Consider the following 17,022-nt stretch of genomic DNA (forward strand, 5'->3'; position numbering starts at 1 on the left):
TTTTATTTTGTACTAAGCTTACTTTCTGGGCCTGACAGAAGACAAATAGTACTCAGACTCTGAATGTCTAAATGTTAGAGCATTATATAATATATGAATATATATTTTAAAAACAGCTTTTGAAGCTTTCAAAGGGTAGTTTTACAAAAAGCTACTACTTATTTTGCTTCATAAGCAGTGCAATGAAGAAGCAGTAATCACAATGTTACCATTTCTAAGCTGTGGTTATTCTGAAGCTTTGTAAAATTTTTAGAACAAATGATGAATCTATCATCCTTTCACAAATTTTAAGGCCTGCTAATTACCAGAACCCCATACTATCTACATGATATGGATCAGTTTACCTGCTCTTCAGAAGTGGGCAGACAAACAACAGATCATTTCTGTTTGTGAGACAAGAACTACTTTCATGGACACTGTGATTATGAAAATTGAAGGGATCGTTGTGGATTTCCTAGGGGAATATACGCTTGAAAGTTAAACAGATCCAGTTAAATTATAGTTTTTGCGTATGACAAATGACAAGCATACAGGAGGGCTTTAACAGCTAAGCCGTTTAGGCTAAGTGAGGGCAATTCATAACCTGCATATAATCTTATTGGTTATTACACATGATTTTGTGGTTTATTCTACACACCTGCTCCATTCCCAATAGCTGTTTCTTTAGAAGTAAAGAATACCTTATTTTTCATAGGCTGTGCTTAAATGTAATGTTATCTTAGTTGCTTAGATGTTCCAAAAATGCCTTGTATGAAATAGCATAATAATCCACACGTCCACATGATTACAAATGATAATTAATATCTCTCCCCAAATTCCTTACCATCTGTTCACACTTGTCAGAACGTTTAAATCGTTGCAGTTGGGACAACATTATGTACTGGTTAAGTGTAATATTAACGTGATGTTCTAGTGTTTTATGTAGTTTTCATACTGCGTCGAGAAAGCGGACCGGTCTGTTAGGAAAAAGAAACTCCTTGTCCACGTTCATTTCCACAAGCACGGGGAGATCAAATATTAAGCATCAGATTTTGTTGGAAACGTCAATCTTCATGTCTTTTTAATAGTTAAGGCTTAGATTATTTCATATTCATCTACCTAAACTGACCCTACTAGATATGATCTTAACGTGCACACTTAATTGGATTGACTGCAGCTGAAACTTTATAATTCAAAAGTGAAAAGGTCGTCGGGTTTTATGCAAGTGTTTTGCACACGAAAATATTTCTCCGTTTTCTTCTATTAAAAGGGACTATCCAAGGTGCAGGACTCCTTAACTAAGCTTTTGTTGTATGCAATTTCAACAATGAAAGGAGGCATCTTCTACACCCCTTTGGGTATTATTATGGTTATTTTCTGATTTTTTATTTTTCTGCAATATCAGCATGACTTGTCTTGAATCAGTACTTATAGTGTCGTGCGGTTACAAACCAGGTGCGGTGTGAAGAAAGCGTCACGATTTGACTCAGAGGCGGATCTCCAGTGCAGTCCGCTCGGGTTACAACACGACTGAAGGCCGAGGTCTCCAATCCCCCGCCGCAGTGCAGGGAGAGCGGAGCCGGCCTAGTTGCTATAGGCCTGGCGTCGGTCAACTGCCCCCCGCCGGCGACTATACAAGGCCCGGCGGGGCACATGATCTCCAAACTGACAGCCCCTGTGCCCAAGCGGAGAGCCTCCGCCGCCACACTGCGCTTCCTCCGCCAATGGCGGAGAGGCGGGGCGTGGCCGCCTGGCTCCCCTTGTTCCGTGTGAAAACTTTGCCGGTTTCGGGTGCAAAGTTTCAAACCGTCTGCAAACCACCAGAGAGCTATCGTCGTGCCGAGCTGTGTTTTGTACTCACCGGGTAATTCTTTTCGCTTTTGTTTGGTTCTTTGTTTGAGCACCAGATCTTTTTAAAGAAGTACTCCGTTAACAACCCTTAAACATAGCTTTCCATTATATATGTTTTTAAAAGGAGGATTTACAAGACGTCTTTGAATGACAAGCCTGTGCTTTTTTCTCTCCTTTGGAGCTTCATTTGCCATCCCTGAATATGTTGAATGCCTTCTGATGTACAGATCTCCAGGAACACGGTAATAACGATATAGACCTGATTTCTGACGGGAGAAATATTTTCTCCTCTTTATAGTCATACTGCCACTCTCCGTGTGTTACCGGTGGCATTTGCGCGAATCCCGTGATTTCAAAATACCAGCCCCTTTTTTCCAGTGATTCGTACAAGTAGCTTTCCGTGAAGATGTTAGCGTGATTTCGGTTTTTGTGAAACAACGAAATAGTATTTTTATAACCACATAGTAATTCATCACTGAAACATTTAGCTGGAGGAGACTTCTCAGAAGGGAAAATGGCTTGTGAACCCAACCGGGCACGGCTGCTCTGCATGCTGTCCCTGACTTTCGGCTTCTTCATCGTGGAGGTGGTGGTCAGCCGGATAACCTCGTCCCTGGCGATGCTCTCGGACTCCTTCCACATGCTGTCGGATGTCATCGCCCTGGTCGTGGCTTTGGTGGCCGTTCGCTTTGCGGAAAAAACGCAGGCGACCAGCAAGAACACCTTCGGGTGGATCCGGGCGGAGGTGATGGGCGCCCTGGTGAACGCCGTGTTTCTGACCGCGCTGTGCTTCACCATCATACTGGAAGCCATCGAGCGGTTCACCGAGCCGCGTGAGATCGAGAGCCCGCTGGTGGTGATCGGGGTCGGGGCAGCGGGGCTCCTGGTGAACCTGCTGGGGCTCTGCATGTTCCACGGACACGCAGGGGGCGGCGGGCACGGCCACTCCCACGGAGGACACTCGCACGGGAGTAAGAAAAACAAAAGGAACAAAATGTGCAAATCCGACAGACCATCCGGGAGCGGATCGTCTGGGGAAGAGACTAATAATCTGGTAGGAAACTGCGGCAGCCCTAACGGAGTCAACACAGACAGGCCAGACAAGCACGGTATGTTTTTAATTTCTTCCAAGCTGTTACGATTTATTCTCCTCTTTCGATTCGCTTCTGCCTTTGTGTTGTCATTGCTCGTAAACTTGGTTGCTGACTTGGTCTACTTTTAATTGAAAGTAAGATTTTTAAAACAATATCTGACAAATTGAAGACAACTGTCAGACTTTGGCATCGAAGCTGCATACAGTAAGGAAACAAATGTTTAAAATCCCGCTTTCGTCAGGGCTGTTGGTTTAATACACAATGAGTTTGGGCAACGCTTCACCTTCTACCGTAACCGCAATGTGAACCACAAAATTACCATTGGTATGGGCCTGCAATTAAAATGTATAGTGTCTCAGCACTGGCAGATGTATAGGAGCCATTCTTTTACGAGTTGGTAAATCAGTTTAATACAATACGTTCTGCTGCTGTCTTTTCTCATGTGGAACAGCAAAAAGGGAACACAATGCTATATATGGGCCAGTGCTTGTCCCCAGGTAGCAGGGTGGGTATCTCGTGATTTGTCAACCAGTACGTCCTTAGTGGACTTAGTCAGGTCCTCCTTTGAGTCTCACACATGTGCAGATTCTTCATAAGCTGCCAGCACTCCAATTCACAGCTCACATCAAGACAGGCAGGTCCTGTATTCTTTTTTCTGCCTTTCCCATTAAATGAAAAGTCATGAGCTGGACAGCATCTCATGTTTAAACAGTTTATTTTCAGAGAACGGTGAAAAAACTGGACCCTTCGCCTCTAACTGTGCAGTGTCTGAGAAATATGAAAATGTGGACTATTGAACCTCTGATTGTGTTCCCCAACATGGAATGATGTGGTCACAGCCTTATTGCACAGTGGTAGTGGTGACTGACTGTCACATGGTGTGAGAAGTACATCTGTTACTCCACATCTTATTCTGTAAAAGTGAAACTTTCTTCTTGAGGACAGGATGTTGGCATTTGTGCCTGATTCTCAGGGTTGGTTCCACTGTTCCTTTCAAGCGTATTAGGTGTTCATCAGGTTGTTTTATGGTGTCCTGGACCCCTGTGAATGAGTGTGAGTTGCCTTTTTAGCCTGCTGACTGAAGCTTTTTTTTTTCTGACCTGCATCTTTGCCTTATAGCTGGCAATCATGTGCTTATCATGTGACAGGTCAGTTATAGCATGGCTACTGCTTCTATACTTGAAAACCTACCATACAAACATGAGCTTACAAACGGGGATCAGCATAAAGCGAATAAATACAGTTTTAAATAATAATAAAACCATAAACAGTGCAACAACAGGATTAAGTCTACAAAAATGGTTTATTTCCTTTTTAAGGAATACAATGGGTCCTAAAAACAATTATTTTTTTTTAGTTATTGTTTACCCACCCCAGGCCTGAAAGGCAGAGTTGCTAAAGTGACCTTTACCATTACATTTAAACAGGAAATGAGATTTAGCTTCGGAAATAGGCATCATAACTTTTATCCCAAACTTTGAGATTCCCCATTTTTAATTGCTTCAGGGTTGTACATGACAAAGAAACTGTTTACTCCTTTAGAATGGAAAATTCTTAGTTTAGAAATCACTAGCATAAATAAGAAAATATGCCAATACATGAACAAGTACAACAGCTTCCTATGTCAAATATGAAGAACAAATAGAAAAAAAATGAACACGTCTACTTGGTTAAAGACACAAGCAAAAGTTAATTCCTCATTGCGAAGTAGAACCAAGAAACGCAATGTTTCTGCTCTTGAGCCTGCTATAGCTATGTTAAGAAAATAAGAGTTGGCTTTTTGAATTAGCCTTATTACCTTTAAATTGCTTTTTATCTTTATACTAGCAAGACAATGTGATTTTGTATAGCTGTCACTGGAAGGCGCTGATTTCAGAAGAACAAAAAAGATAAATTTTTCACTTTCACTCTGGTGCCCTTTGGGAATCACATTCTCCATACTGGACTAATAAGAAATTAATGTATATTTATTCAATGGAAAAGAGTGTCAACAAGGCTATACCCTGCAGGTTTCTAATGCTGTCATAGATGCCTGAAGAGCAGATCACCCATTATAACTATTTTTTAATGGTTCGTCATGTGTCAAAAATAACTTGATGTAACAGGTTAAAGAACAGTTGTTTCCCAAAGTACTGAACTGCTTTCTGCTTTTTATGTTCGGTATTATTCTGGCTTTTTGGTCTTGACCTTCAGATTTTCAGTTTACAGAATGCATGTGACAGAAACGAGCTGTTATCTGTGAGAAATGTCTCAAGAGAGTGCAGCTGGAGCTTGCAGATGATTCTGAAAATTTCTGCTGTCCCTTTTCCTATGACCAGAGATTCAGATTTTTCTTCTTCCTCCTGGCACCAGGCTGAAATGCAGGAAATGGAATGTTTTCACTTTAACCTGTGGTTTAAAACAAGTTTTCAATACCTCAGCCAAATACCGTTCAGTTGCACACTATTGGAGTAACAATATCACCCTGTAGCCTAACTCTGTTAGATTTCGCAAGCTGACCAAGGCTGGACCTGTTCAGTACTGTACTGCAACACAAGTGGTAGTTGTGTTGCTCTTTCCTCTGGGACAGAATTTCCATGTTTGCGCTGTCCTGCAGATAAGACATTAATGACAATCTAGTCCAGACCTTGCTTTGCTAAAGACCCTGTGATTCTTTTCAAAGAGTTGGTGTCTTCTGTCTACGATCCGCTCTGGGCTTGTACGATCCAGCCCTATAAAGCACTTAGTCAGTTCTGTACCTGAACCACTGTGAAGTGATGTTGCTAGTGTTATAGCAACTGAGGCTGCTGTGTGCTGCACTTTAGTGGCGATCCCACTCCTGTGTGTAGTAAAGTGCTTTGAGATCCTTTTGCAGTGTGAAAAGAGCTACGGTATTTACATGCAAAGGGCTGTGATTGTTATAAGTATGCTGTATTATTTCACAAAGAGGTCTGGATGAGTTCTGGTAAACTTTCCTTCCCGTTTGCTTGTTTGACGTTTGTGTGCTGTAGTGTCGATATCAAGGCATCTCGTCCCAGAGATTATGAAATCAGCAGCTCTGTCAATACTTTTTTGTGCTCTAATAGCATTGTTTATTACTGTAAAGGGATTTAATGGGGGGGAGGAAAACTTGCAGTCATTAGGACATAATACGGGTACTTAACAACGTTATCTAAAATCTATTATTCCTCCAGGTTGACATTTTTTAACAAGAATCATAGCTCTGTCTGAAATCATTGTAATGCCAGTAATTTTCAAATTGGTGGGTTGGTTATTGATGCTTGGTCTTGGCCTGGTGATGCTCGCGGAATCGAGTCTAGAGGTGTTGCTGCCTCCTGGCCACAGGGTCTTGTCTGCGGGGAGCTTGCATGTTCTCACTGCCTTCTCTTGGGTTTTCTCCCTTTCCTTCCACCTCTAAGAGACATGCTGGCTAGCTTTGATTGGTTGTTTCAAGTTGCTAATTTCTCGTTGTCCCTGCAGCAAAGACAATGCTGTCGTCCTGCTGTGTGGTCTGTACATGCAGGACAGACTTCAGCTTGCCGTGACTTGCACCAGGAAAAGTAGCTTTTTCACCCCAAATATGAATGTTATGCGTTAGTTTTATGAACAGTTGATATACTGAATATTACAATATCTTAAGGTACTTGTTGCATCAGCTAGGCTGTGGTTTGAGAAGAGAATCTTTTAGTGATAAATTGACTTTTAGCTCTTTTTTAATAACCGTAATTTGCAAATGGAATGATCCATGCTCTACTAACCTAATGAAATTTCAAATAACAATATATACGAGACTAACCAACAAGTATTTTGTTTGAAACTATAACTAATAATAATAATTAATAATTGCTTATAATTATATAGCGCTTTTCTGGACACTCCACTCAAAGCGCTTTACAGGTAATGGGGACTCCCCTCCACCACCACCAATGTGCAGCATCCACCTGGATGATGCGACGGCAGCCATAGTGCGCCAGAATGCTCACCACATCAGTGGGGAGGAGAGCAGAGTAATGTAGCCAATTCATAGAGGGGAATTATTAGGAGGCCATGATTGGTAAGGGCAAATAAGAAATTTCGCGCCAGGGTTACCCCCTACACTATCCTGGGGCATTAGGAGCCACGTGGACCGTAGGGTGAGCGCCCCCTGCTGGCCCCACTAACACCTCTTAAAGCAGCAACCTTAGTTTTTCCCGGGAGGTCTCCCATCCAGTTACTGACCAGGCTCACTGGGTTGCCAGTTGTGAGTTGCAGGGTGATATGGCTGCTGGCCATGGCAATAACTGGTACATTACCAGATGGGTTGCTGCTTAAAGAGCAAATACTACCATCCCAAGTCTTGTAAAGAATTTTAGAGTTCTTATGTGTCTTTTAATGTGTACAACTAACTTGTGATGTGATTTAAATCTAATAAAATATTTGTGTAATTGAGGTTGTGAAGGTTGCATAGTCCTCAGTATTCCTAAACAGCTAAGGTCAGTCCTTTTAAAAATTTCACCCTGTAATCTGGCTACATTATGTGTAATAATCGCCTTGTTTGTCAGGCCAGATGTCAGCTGTGGAACTATCTTTTTTAATAATCTTATTGCAGAAGTTGGAGGAAATACAGATGGTACCTGCAGCATGCACTGAGATGCTTTTCCTAGATAAACGTGTGTTAATGTAATTCAGTTTATTCAAGGAGCACCTTGTCTTCATTTAGAATTCACTTACTGTCATGGAAAGTTTGGGTTCTGTTGTACTTTCTATTATTTTCTCATCATTAGCTAGTTTTGTCTTAATCACATGCTTAGTAGCACATCTTTCATGGCGTAGACTTGATATCAACAGTATTTCCACTATGAAGAAGAACTAATGCATTTAAGAGGGAGTTCTAGTAGGAGTGACAAGTGGAGCCACCCTTTCACAAAGGGTGCTGGTGTTTGGTATAAACTGCCCAACCATTTTGCTGAAGCTTACTCCCTGAGATGTTCTGATATGTGGTTATATGTGATCTTTGGATCAATAAGCTAGGAGTATCCAGATGAGCAAACATTTCTTAGTTTCTTATATTACCAAATCTTAACTGTGTTATGGGCTGGGTGGATAGTTCTCCTTTGACACTGTATTTTCTAGGTATTGAAAGTGTGTTGTTAATTCTGCTAGGCTTTAAAAGTAACATCTATGAAAATTATCCTGTCCATTTGTTATGCTTGCAGTGTAATGGTCTTGTGATAGATTTTGTATGGTAAGCAAGGAGTGTGAATAATGTAATTTTCAAAATTCCTTGTCCATTCACAGGATACTCCAAATTGCTCTCTATAAGCTCAAATAAAGCATCTTTCTTTAAAATAAAATCCTAGTTGGAGCATCATTAGCCAGATGTCTATAGACTTCAATATTCATTGAATCTGAAGCAACTTCAGGTCTGTTGAAAGGACAATTAACTTTTAGAGGTGCCTCATAATTGTGGTCAGTTTTTTAATTATTTTCGGTGAAATCATTAGGTAACATCGATTGGGTCATTTTCAGAAAGTCTCAAGCTTCAGTTAAAGCAGAAGTTGGGAAGGTATCCAGAGGACAGCTGGGAGTATGTACTTGTGCCCAAAACAGAAGAACTGACTGGTGTTGCATACCTGCTCATGAAGAGAACTACATTGAGAGGGAGGGAATAGGTTTCCGTTAATACGTGTAGAGTGGTACCATTTAATGAAAACAATTGAACCATTTAGAAAGCTGACAGGCCTGCTATTAATGGAAGTAATTTAAAAAGTAGAAGTTCTAGAAGCATAGTAAGACTCGGATATATTAAATACCAAATTTGCTAACATTAAAGCTAAATGGAAAATGTGGAGACCAGAAAGTCTTCATACTCTTTCAAAGTGACCTAAAACATAATTATCTGCATATGTTTGAGTATTTGAAATTATAAGCTGTCCACCATTTATGGAGTATACATCCTATTTTCCTGTCATTAGGGCACAATACTGTAAAAAGTTTTTAAAAATAATGTCTTGATACATATGGCATCATGGATTTAGCAGTAGTTTTCTCTCCTTTATTTCAGTGTAAATAATAGATTAGAAACCCTCATTGAGAGTGACAGTACTGGTTTTGTGTTAAATGCACAGGCCATAAGTGCTGTAATTAGGTACCGAATGTGACCAAGGGACAGGGAAAGCAAATAACTGTAGCAAGTTGTAGTTTTGTGCTCTGGAGGGTATCTTACAGTTTATTATCTTGCATGCATTGGATGGTGCTGCAATATGCATTGTGTTGCTTAGGGGTAAAGGAAAGAACCACTGTATAAAGGCAAAGAGACTCTTGCAGGCTGTGCTTGCTTAAGTTCGTGGGCTCTGTATCTCCTGCTGAAACATGGTGATTGTGGGTAACCAGATTTGTATTGAGAAAAGCACTAAGCTGACAGGCTTTGCCAGACCATTACCCGGTGCTAAATTGTACTGCAGTAATGAGGCAGTAAGGCACCTCTCAAGATGCAGCTTGCACAGAGTGACATGGTTTTGCACTGTAGTGATATGCAAACTTTAACTGAGCTGTAATCATGGGATTTTAACCATATCCAGCTGTACAATCAGTAGTTTAAGCCTCCAGTAAGACATGTTATTAGAACTGTGGCATCGTATGCTCCTTCTTTCTTTCAGTCCTCTTTTATCAACCCTTGTAATACCCCTGGGGTTTTAGTCTTTCTGAATGAAGCCCTCGATGACTGAGTATGATAATTTCAAATCATTTTTTAGACTGGGCTACGGGATAGCAAGTAAAGCGGACTATCTGTACATTATTCTTAAATCCTCGTTCTTTTAGCCATTAATATCACTCGTATATACACACGTTACAAGACGCGTGTAACTCACCTGTCTTTATGTCCCACAGACCTGCTTCCCGAGAGCGCGCTTGAGGTCCAGATGAACGGGAGCGCTGCCTTTGAGGAGCAGGAGCACGGGGCAGAGTCTGGTTCACAGCTCAACATGCGTGGGGTCTTCCTCCACGTGCTGGGTGACGCCCTGGGCTCCGTCATCGTCGTCATCAATGCCATCATCTTCACGTTTGTGTGGCAGCCCTGCCAGGCTGGGGAGCCCTGCATTAACCCCTGCACGGACAGCCACTGCACTGACCACGAGCACGTCAACCACACGCTGGTGAGCCTGCTCAGCAACGGCACCCAGAGCGTCCTCTCCGCCGGGCCCTGCTGGGTGCTGTACCTGGACCCCACGCTCTGCGTCATCATGGTGTGCATCCTCCTCTACACCACCTACCCCCTGCTGAAGGAGTCGGCGCTCATCCTCCTGCAGACCGTGCCCAAGCAGATCGACATGCACCGGCTCAACGAGAAGCTGCGGGACCTGGAAGGCGTGCTGGCCGTCCACGAGCTGCACATCTGGCAGCTGGCGGGCAGCCGCATCATTGCCACGGCGCACATCAAGTGCCACGACCCCACGTCTTACATGGATGTGGCCAAGCGCATCAAGGACTTCTTCCACAACGAGGGCATCCACGCCACCACCATCCAACCTGAGTTTGTCACCGTCAACTCGGAGTCCCGCATCTCCCTGTGCGAGCTGTCCTGCCGGACCCAGTGCGCCCCTAAGTTGTGCTGCGGCACGGGCGACAAGGCTGGGGCGGGCGCGGAGAAGAAGGCCGGGGATAAGGCCCCCAGCCAGCCTAGCTCCCGCCTGGAGATCATCAGCGAGTCCCCCGAGCACTCGTCTCGAGAACAGGCCCCACCGGACTCCGGCGTCCAGGTGGTGCCTGGGTCAGATCCAGAGGTTGTCATCCAGAGAGAGGTGGAATCGTCTCTGTAGGGCCCTAGCCCTAGGAGGTGACGCGTAATTAAGGTCGGGAGAATGTCGGGGGTGAAGGGGCGCAAGGGTTTGATTTCAGGTAGATGGGTGCCTGGAAAATAAGGCGCCCCTCGTCCCTCCTTCCTACGAGCTGTGTTTGCTGCAGTGTGATAATCCATGTTAGGTCACATCTCAGAGACGCACAATTAGAAACTCTTGCATGCGTGTCATTATCACTGCTTTGTGATAAGGTGTTGGATGGTATGCCTGTGCCTAAGCTTCTCGAAACCGGATATCGGGACACTTATTTCCTTCACTGGAGCAGGAAGACGGCGGAAAACATGGAAAACAAAGCACACCAGCGGATGGTTACAGTTCAAGAAGACTTTGTGATGAGTAGCTAAACTGAAATCTGCCCTGCCATACTTTTTTTTTGTGTGTACATTTTCCTTAAAAGGTATTAAAGGCTTTTGGAAGAGTTTGCTCAGTATCTGTCAGACATTCTAGCCCGGTTATTGAAAGTTATTTTATACAAATATATAATAATTTATGTATTTAAATAAGTTATTAGATTTGGAATCTTTCAGTAATCGACCGTTAATATATATTCAAGATTATATAGTTTTTTTTTGGTTTCCTTTTTATCCACAAGCGGAGCAGACTTTATATCAGAACATACAATGTCTGAAGATGTGCAACAGCAAAATATGTTTTTCAAGCTGCAATGTTGATTTTGAGCAGGCTTGCAATATTTGGAAACATGCCGATGCATTTTATTAAAAAATGAATTCCAGGAAAGTTTGTTTAATGTTGACATAAAAATCTAAGTAGAAATAAGACCAATAAAAGGCACAATTAGTCCTGCCTTTTAATATTTTAAAGCCAAGCTACAAAGCAGGTGTTCCAATTAATTATGCAATTAAAGCCATATACTGTTCCATAATGCACGTTGGGAGACTCCTAAGCCTCTTAAGACCAATGACTGGGTATCTAGGATTTTATGGGCTGAACTCCATTATCTGTGTGGCCAAATTTAAAAGCATTTGAAATTCATTTGCATCTAGGTTACTAGAAGGCATATGTTTGTCGCATAAATGCATGATCATTGGCCTTGTTTGAACAATTGGCTAAATATTACATGCAGTAAGATAGAACTGCTGCATTTGCAAAATAATTTTTATTTGATTTGTGTGTCCAAAAATACATTTGTATTCCTACGTGGCATTACCGAAACCAAAAAAGGTTTGCTGTGCAAGCCTCTTCGTTTTGGGAAAAGGCTGTATTGTTCTTCAGAAGACGGCAAGCAGAACCGTAGTCATATTGTTCATTGGATTTTCTCCTGTTTAAGTCTAGATTAAACTCTTAACATGGATTTTATTTTTCTCTCCTTTCTTCTCTGAGAGTCCTAACAAGATAGACATTTAATCAAGAGGGCAAGTTTTTCTGGTTGCCCTGCAGAATAATCCCTAAAGAAGAGAGTGCCTCAAGGTTTGTGTTCTGATCTTGGAAGGCTGTATTAGGAAATCTACTGTAGGTGGTGTCTGATATAGCCACGCCCTTGCCATCTTTTAAGAACTATCCATTGTGTTACAGTTGTCAGTGGGCATCTCTGACCTGATTTGAGCATGTGTACTATGCAATATACAAGAGCCAGCTGCTGGTGCTTCTGCTGGGGGTGGGGTGGGGCTGCTGGTCATTGTGCGCAGTGCTTGAGATCTAATGCCCTGCTCTTCCCTTGACGGGTTTTATCAGCTGGGAGCCACTCTAGGCGTCTCCTCACAGGTCTGGGCTTAGCGTGAACTCCCCTAACTCTTGACAGTCTTGCAGCCCTCAATAAATGACAAAGCCTCCAGTCCAATACTTTCAGTTTTTCTATTGAGCAACAGCCCAGAACAGGGAGGGAAACAAGAAAAGCTGTCTTTTGCAGGTCTTTCCACACACAGCTTTGGAAGGAGCCAGAGAATATTTCAGGTTTTATGACTTCTCTGGCATCCTTGCTGATTGCTTTCGGGGTAAATCATTGCGGTTGGTTGCAGCCGTTAACCACTGGAAACCCAGGTTTGACAATTTCCATTGAATTTAATCCTGGAGAGAGCTGGTACTTGTGATCGATCCAGACCCCTACAGAGGTTTCCCCATGCTGACCGTACGTATGCAAGTGGCACTACAAAGCATTCCTCAGCAGCACTGTTTGACAGTTTTGCAGTTCGCCCTCATTATTAACAGAGATGGAAAAACTGGCTACGGGGGAGGGGTGGATTTGTATTTTCAAACAGCAGGTTTTTCAGGGGTTAGGAGCAGGATTAAACAGCAGCACTTTAAACACCAGTCTGAATTTCCATTAGGGCAGCTGCCTCTGTCCTCAGTACAGTCTGTTTCATTAGGTCTCACAAGAATAATTTGTTCCTCGCAGGCGCACATTTGACTTTAAAATGCAGGAGGACGTAGGCTTCAATTTGCTTCGGGAGCAGTTTTGTTCAGGCTGTTTACCCTCCCCCATCCCCCCAACCCCCTCCTGAATACTTAACATGTTTCCCCTAAAACTTAAAATGTGCCTTCCAACCACCCCCATCCAAATCCCACATCCAGACCTCTTTCAGTGAACAAAGCAGATTCTCCAGATGGTCAGCTGCCTAATTTGCCCTCGTCCCACCTCCCTCTGCATGGTGGAATGAACTACAGACAAGCCCCCTGGGGCTGTAGCACGTTCATTGATCCTGCAGTACTGATGCATTCCCATCTTCATTTCTCATGCCAGCTTAGAAGAGACTGACTTTGCTCTTAGAAGCATGGCCACCTACAGCATCCTATGCCAAAGTGCTCATCGCCCTTTTGGAAGGAGTAATCCGATCCTAATGATGGTCCCCACTGTGCTGGCAGAGATGACGGAACTGTTGCTTTGTTCCAGTAAACAGGAGAGTGCCGTTTGCAGGTTGCGGATAGTTTTTCCAATGTTAAAATAAAACGGGCAGTTAAAAGCACCGTTTGTTTCCTGGTCTCCTGTTCTTGCGAGTCCCTTATTACAACGGTTTACATGCAAGGCTGGGAAAAAATCTTTACAGTTTGTATGGTCTGTTATGCAGGTATGCTTTTTTAAGCCTTCTGTGAACTTGTTGCGCAGAGAATGCATGTAGTTCTACTATCATACATGTGTAAAAGGGAAAAAAAAAGACTGACCAGAAAATAGATAACCTTCTAAGGTTAAAGAACCTGCAGGAAAAAATGTTAGTTGAAATTTCCTGGTTTAAGCACTTTTGACTCCTTCATCTTTCAGATTGTGGGTGTATTTGCAATTGAAATAGTCACCTACTCATATTGGATCTTCATTGGAAAAAATGCTTTTTTTAAAGGTTATTACCCTGTTAGCTTGACAGCTGTGTAGAATGTGTAATAGGGAACACTTTTTAAGTCCATATCCCTAAATAAAAAACAGTTTATTAGAATGCATTTTTAATGATTGAAAGCTACTCTTTTCCAAGGAACAGTACAGGTAGTATCCAAGGCTCGCTGTTAGCAATCCATGGGTAATATAAAATTGAAGCTTCTGCGAAGGTGTGGGCATTGAGGTTAAGTGATTTATTCCATTAAATCTTATATAGATGTATTTTTTTTTATTAGTGTAACATTTTTGAAGATCCCTTTTAGTATTGCTGTTCCTATTTACAGTATATACCTTTCTCAGAATTCTGTACCTGTTTGTTTTAACTGTGTAATTTTATATTAAAAAAACTGAGATCAGGCCTTTCAGTTTGTCAGAACGTTGTATTATAATTTTTTCACCTTCACCTCTGGAGGAGAACCTAGAGCCCAATGTGATTAATTTTTTCAGGCGATGTTTCTGCTTGTTTGTTTCTCTCATGATTAAAAATAAAACTTTCCATTAATGAATATGCATTTTAGTATGAATATAGTGAATAGAGTTTTTTTTTTCTAATCCTGCACTAGTCCCAAATCAATGTGCATAGTATAACAGTTTTTAAGAAACCTTGATTTTATATATATATAAGATTTTAACAAGGGTAGGAAGGGAAATTTGGAAGTTCCAGTATGAAACATAGTACATAAAGGGAGAGTATGTTGCTTGAAGCTGTCAAGAAGAGAGTTCCAGGCTTAAATGTAAGTGCAGCCAATGAAGCATGAAATAACAGCCTGTTTCATATTAAATTAAAACAGGACACGGTCCTGTACCTAAAGTGCATAATACAAATTTGCTATAAACCAAGTAAAGCATACAAAACTGAAAATAAGAAAATTGGTAGGCAGATATCAGTCAATTCACTTATTCCCATGATTCCTTCAGCTTCAGCATTCTTAGAATTGGAAAGCTCACTTGAATCTTCCATTAATATGAGACATGCAGGGAAATGGATCCATTTGTTTGCACTGGTCTCGCACCTCTTGCTCTTTTCCACATGTGCAGGGTTTTTGACTGGAGGGGGTTGGTTTTTCACTTGTCTGAAACACTTGGAAGCAATCCTAGTGTGTGGCATCAAATCAACATAATTGTTTCATCAATTTATATGTAATTCTACTGTTGTGCATTTTTCCTAAGTGAAATAATCTGTCATTGGATGTCTGTGTGCTCAAATCTATCTTATTTTGGGTTGGAAAATTATGAGAAGTGCCAGAGTCTAAAGTATACATTGGGTTTACAAGCTTATACATATAAACCACAGAGCTTTTTCATAATAAATTAAAATGGTTTATCTGATGTCAGAAAAGATCATAAATATGGCAATTTAGATTTCTTGCCAGCAGTACCAATCTGAGTCTTTCCCAACTTTCTGAAGTGTGTCAGAAGACCATGTATTGAACTACAGCATTATATACTGTATATCTGTAATTAAAGTCCCTTCTGCAGCGAACATTTTATTCCTTGTGTTAATCAAGGGATGTGTTTTTATAGTTCGAAATCCTCAGTCTGTGACAATGACCTGTTTTAACAACTAAAGAAAAATAACAGACCAGGCTTTTTGGCCCTGCTAGAGTCCTGTATTCCAGTAGGTTTGGGCTCCATCTTGCTACTTTTTTAAACTCCATGAACTGTATGCCTTTGAAACACAGTGGCTTCTTGGAAGCTGTGTATTGTTTTGTATCATTACATACTGTAAATATAAGCAGTAGCTGATTTTTATTGGCTGTCATTAGGAGCAGAACTCTCTGAGTGGTTAATGTTAGACTGGTATTGCACTGAGCTTCGCAAATCCCTTCGCTTTCTAAGGAGGCCTGAAAGTCTGCACTCTTGACCGTATGTATTTGTCTGTGTAACCGAATTTGAATTTTATTTGGCTTGGTTTTCATTTAAGGTGCCCTGTTGATCCACAATTGTCCAGCTTTTAATAGTGAGGTCAGTTTAAATATGTATTTCACCTTTGTCTTTGTCTTGAGCATATAGTGTGTGTGTGTGTGCGTGCATATATTTCAATAAATTGTAGAGAATTAAAATTGTTTAGCAGGTTCTGATCTAAAGGCAAGTTATTGATTAACTGTCAATTGTGAGCTCTGGTAATATACTGGTAATAGTGAGTGCAGGTTAGATACAAAGGATTACAATTAACTATTCTCAGTTGTACACTGCATTAGGGCTGGAGCCCTCTGTAGTTCTTGAGCTATTTTTGTCAGCCAGAGCTCACCAGTGATTTTTTTTAGAAGCTCTTCCCAGCTTGAGGGCAAACTGTATTTTATGTGCTTATGTACTGTGTGACTGCGATTTAAAAGCAGAGCCTATACAAATCTCACCATCTGTATACGACAGAAGACATAATATTGCTTTACTGATAGTAGCAAAACTGCTGAATGCTTTATGAAAGTTTAAGACAAAGTCCTAACATTATCCTGTAATAGCCATATCTTTTTTTTTTTAATCTACCTGGACCAAATCTTAAGAATTGTATTGTCTAAATGAAATGTCAAATGCAAGTGTACAAATATTCTTTCTTTAAATGTTAAGGTCCATAAAGGTTAAGACCGGTTTCATGCACATTTCAAAACCTTTTTTTTTTTGCATATTCTTCCCATGGTGGATCATAATGCACAGTGTGATCTGTTATTGGGTGCTGTGACTGTGATGTTAGTGTTTTTATATTTGGTACTATAGGTTTATACCATTTTGCTTTTATACTGTTCGTGACATTCCTGTTTTTTAACACGGGGTCTTGGTGCAGTTTTATGCACCCTTTTTTCCATAAAAATCAAACAGATCTTAGTCTTCAGGAATTTTGTCTTGTCACCCATAGATCACTTTGAGGCTCTGTCAGTGGTTTTTTCAACCTTGTCACTACACCAGACTATAGCAAGTTGACCGAGACCCTTCTTTCAAACTTATTTCACTACTATATACA

General features: G+C 41.4%; 1 protein-coding gene across 1 annotated transcript; it reads left to right on the forward strand.

The window, feature by feature from the left end:
* Nucleotides 1-1,727: 1,727 nt before the first annotated feature.
* Nucleotides 1,728-16,661, forward strand: slc30a1a (solute carrier family 30 member 1a). The gene is made up of 2 exons (XM_015348076.2): nt 1,728-2,939; nt 9,774-16,661. The coding sequence occupies exons 1-2, from the start codon at nt 2,345-2,347 to the stop codon at nt 10,700-10,702; spliced, it is 1,524 nt and encodes a 507-aa protein (XP_015203562.1). The 5' UTR covers nt 1,728-2,344; the 3' UTR covers nt 10,703-16,661.
* Nucleotides 16,662-17,022: the final 361 nt, after the last annotated feature.

This window comes from Lepisosteus oculatus, chromosome 2, assembly GCF_040954835.1.
Source record: "Lepisosteus oculatus isolate fLepOcu1 chromosome 2, fLepOcu1.hap2, whole genome shotgun sequence".
Lineage (NCBI taxonomy): Eukaryota > Metazoa > Chordata > Actinopteri > Semionotiformes > Lepisosteidae > Lepisosteus > Lepisosteus oculatus.

Excerpts from the sequence above, each read along its gene's own strand:
- slc30a1a (XM_015348076.2), top strand. The coding sequence starts at position 2,345 with ATGGCTTGTGAACCCAACCGGGCACGGCTGCTCTGCATGCTGTCCCTG. Across the intron at positions 2,940-9,773 it reads AGACAGGCCAGACAAGCACG|ACCTGCTTCCCGAGAGCGCG; the intron begins GTATGTTTTTAA and ends TATGTCCCACAG.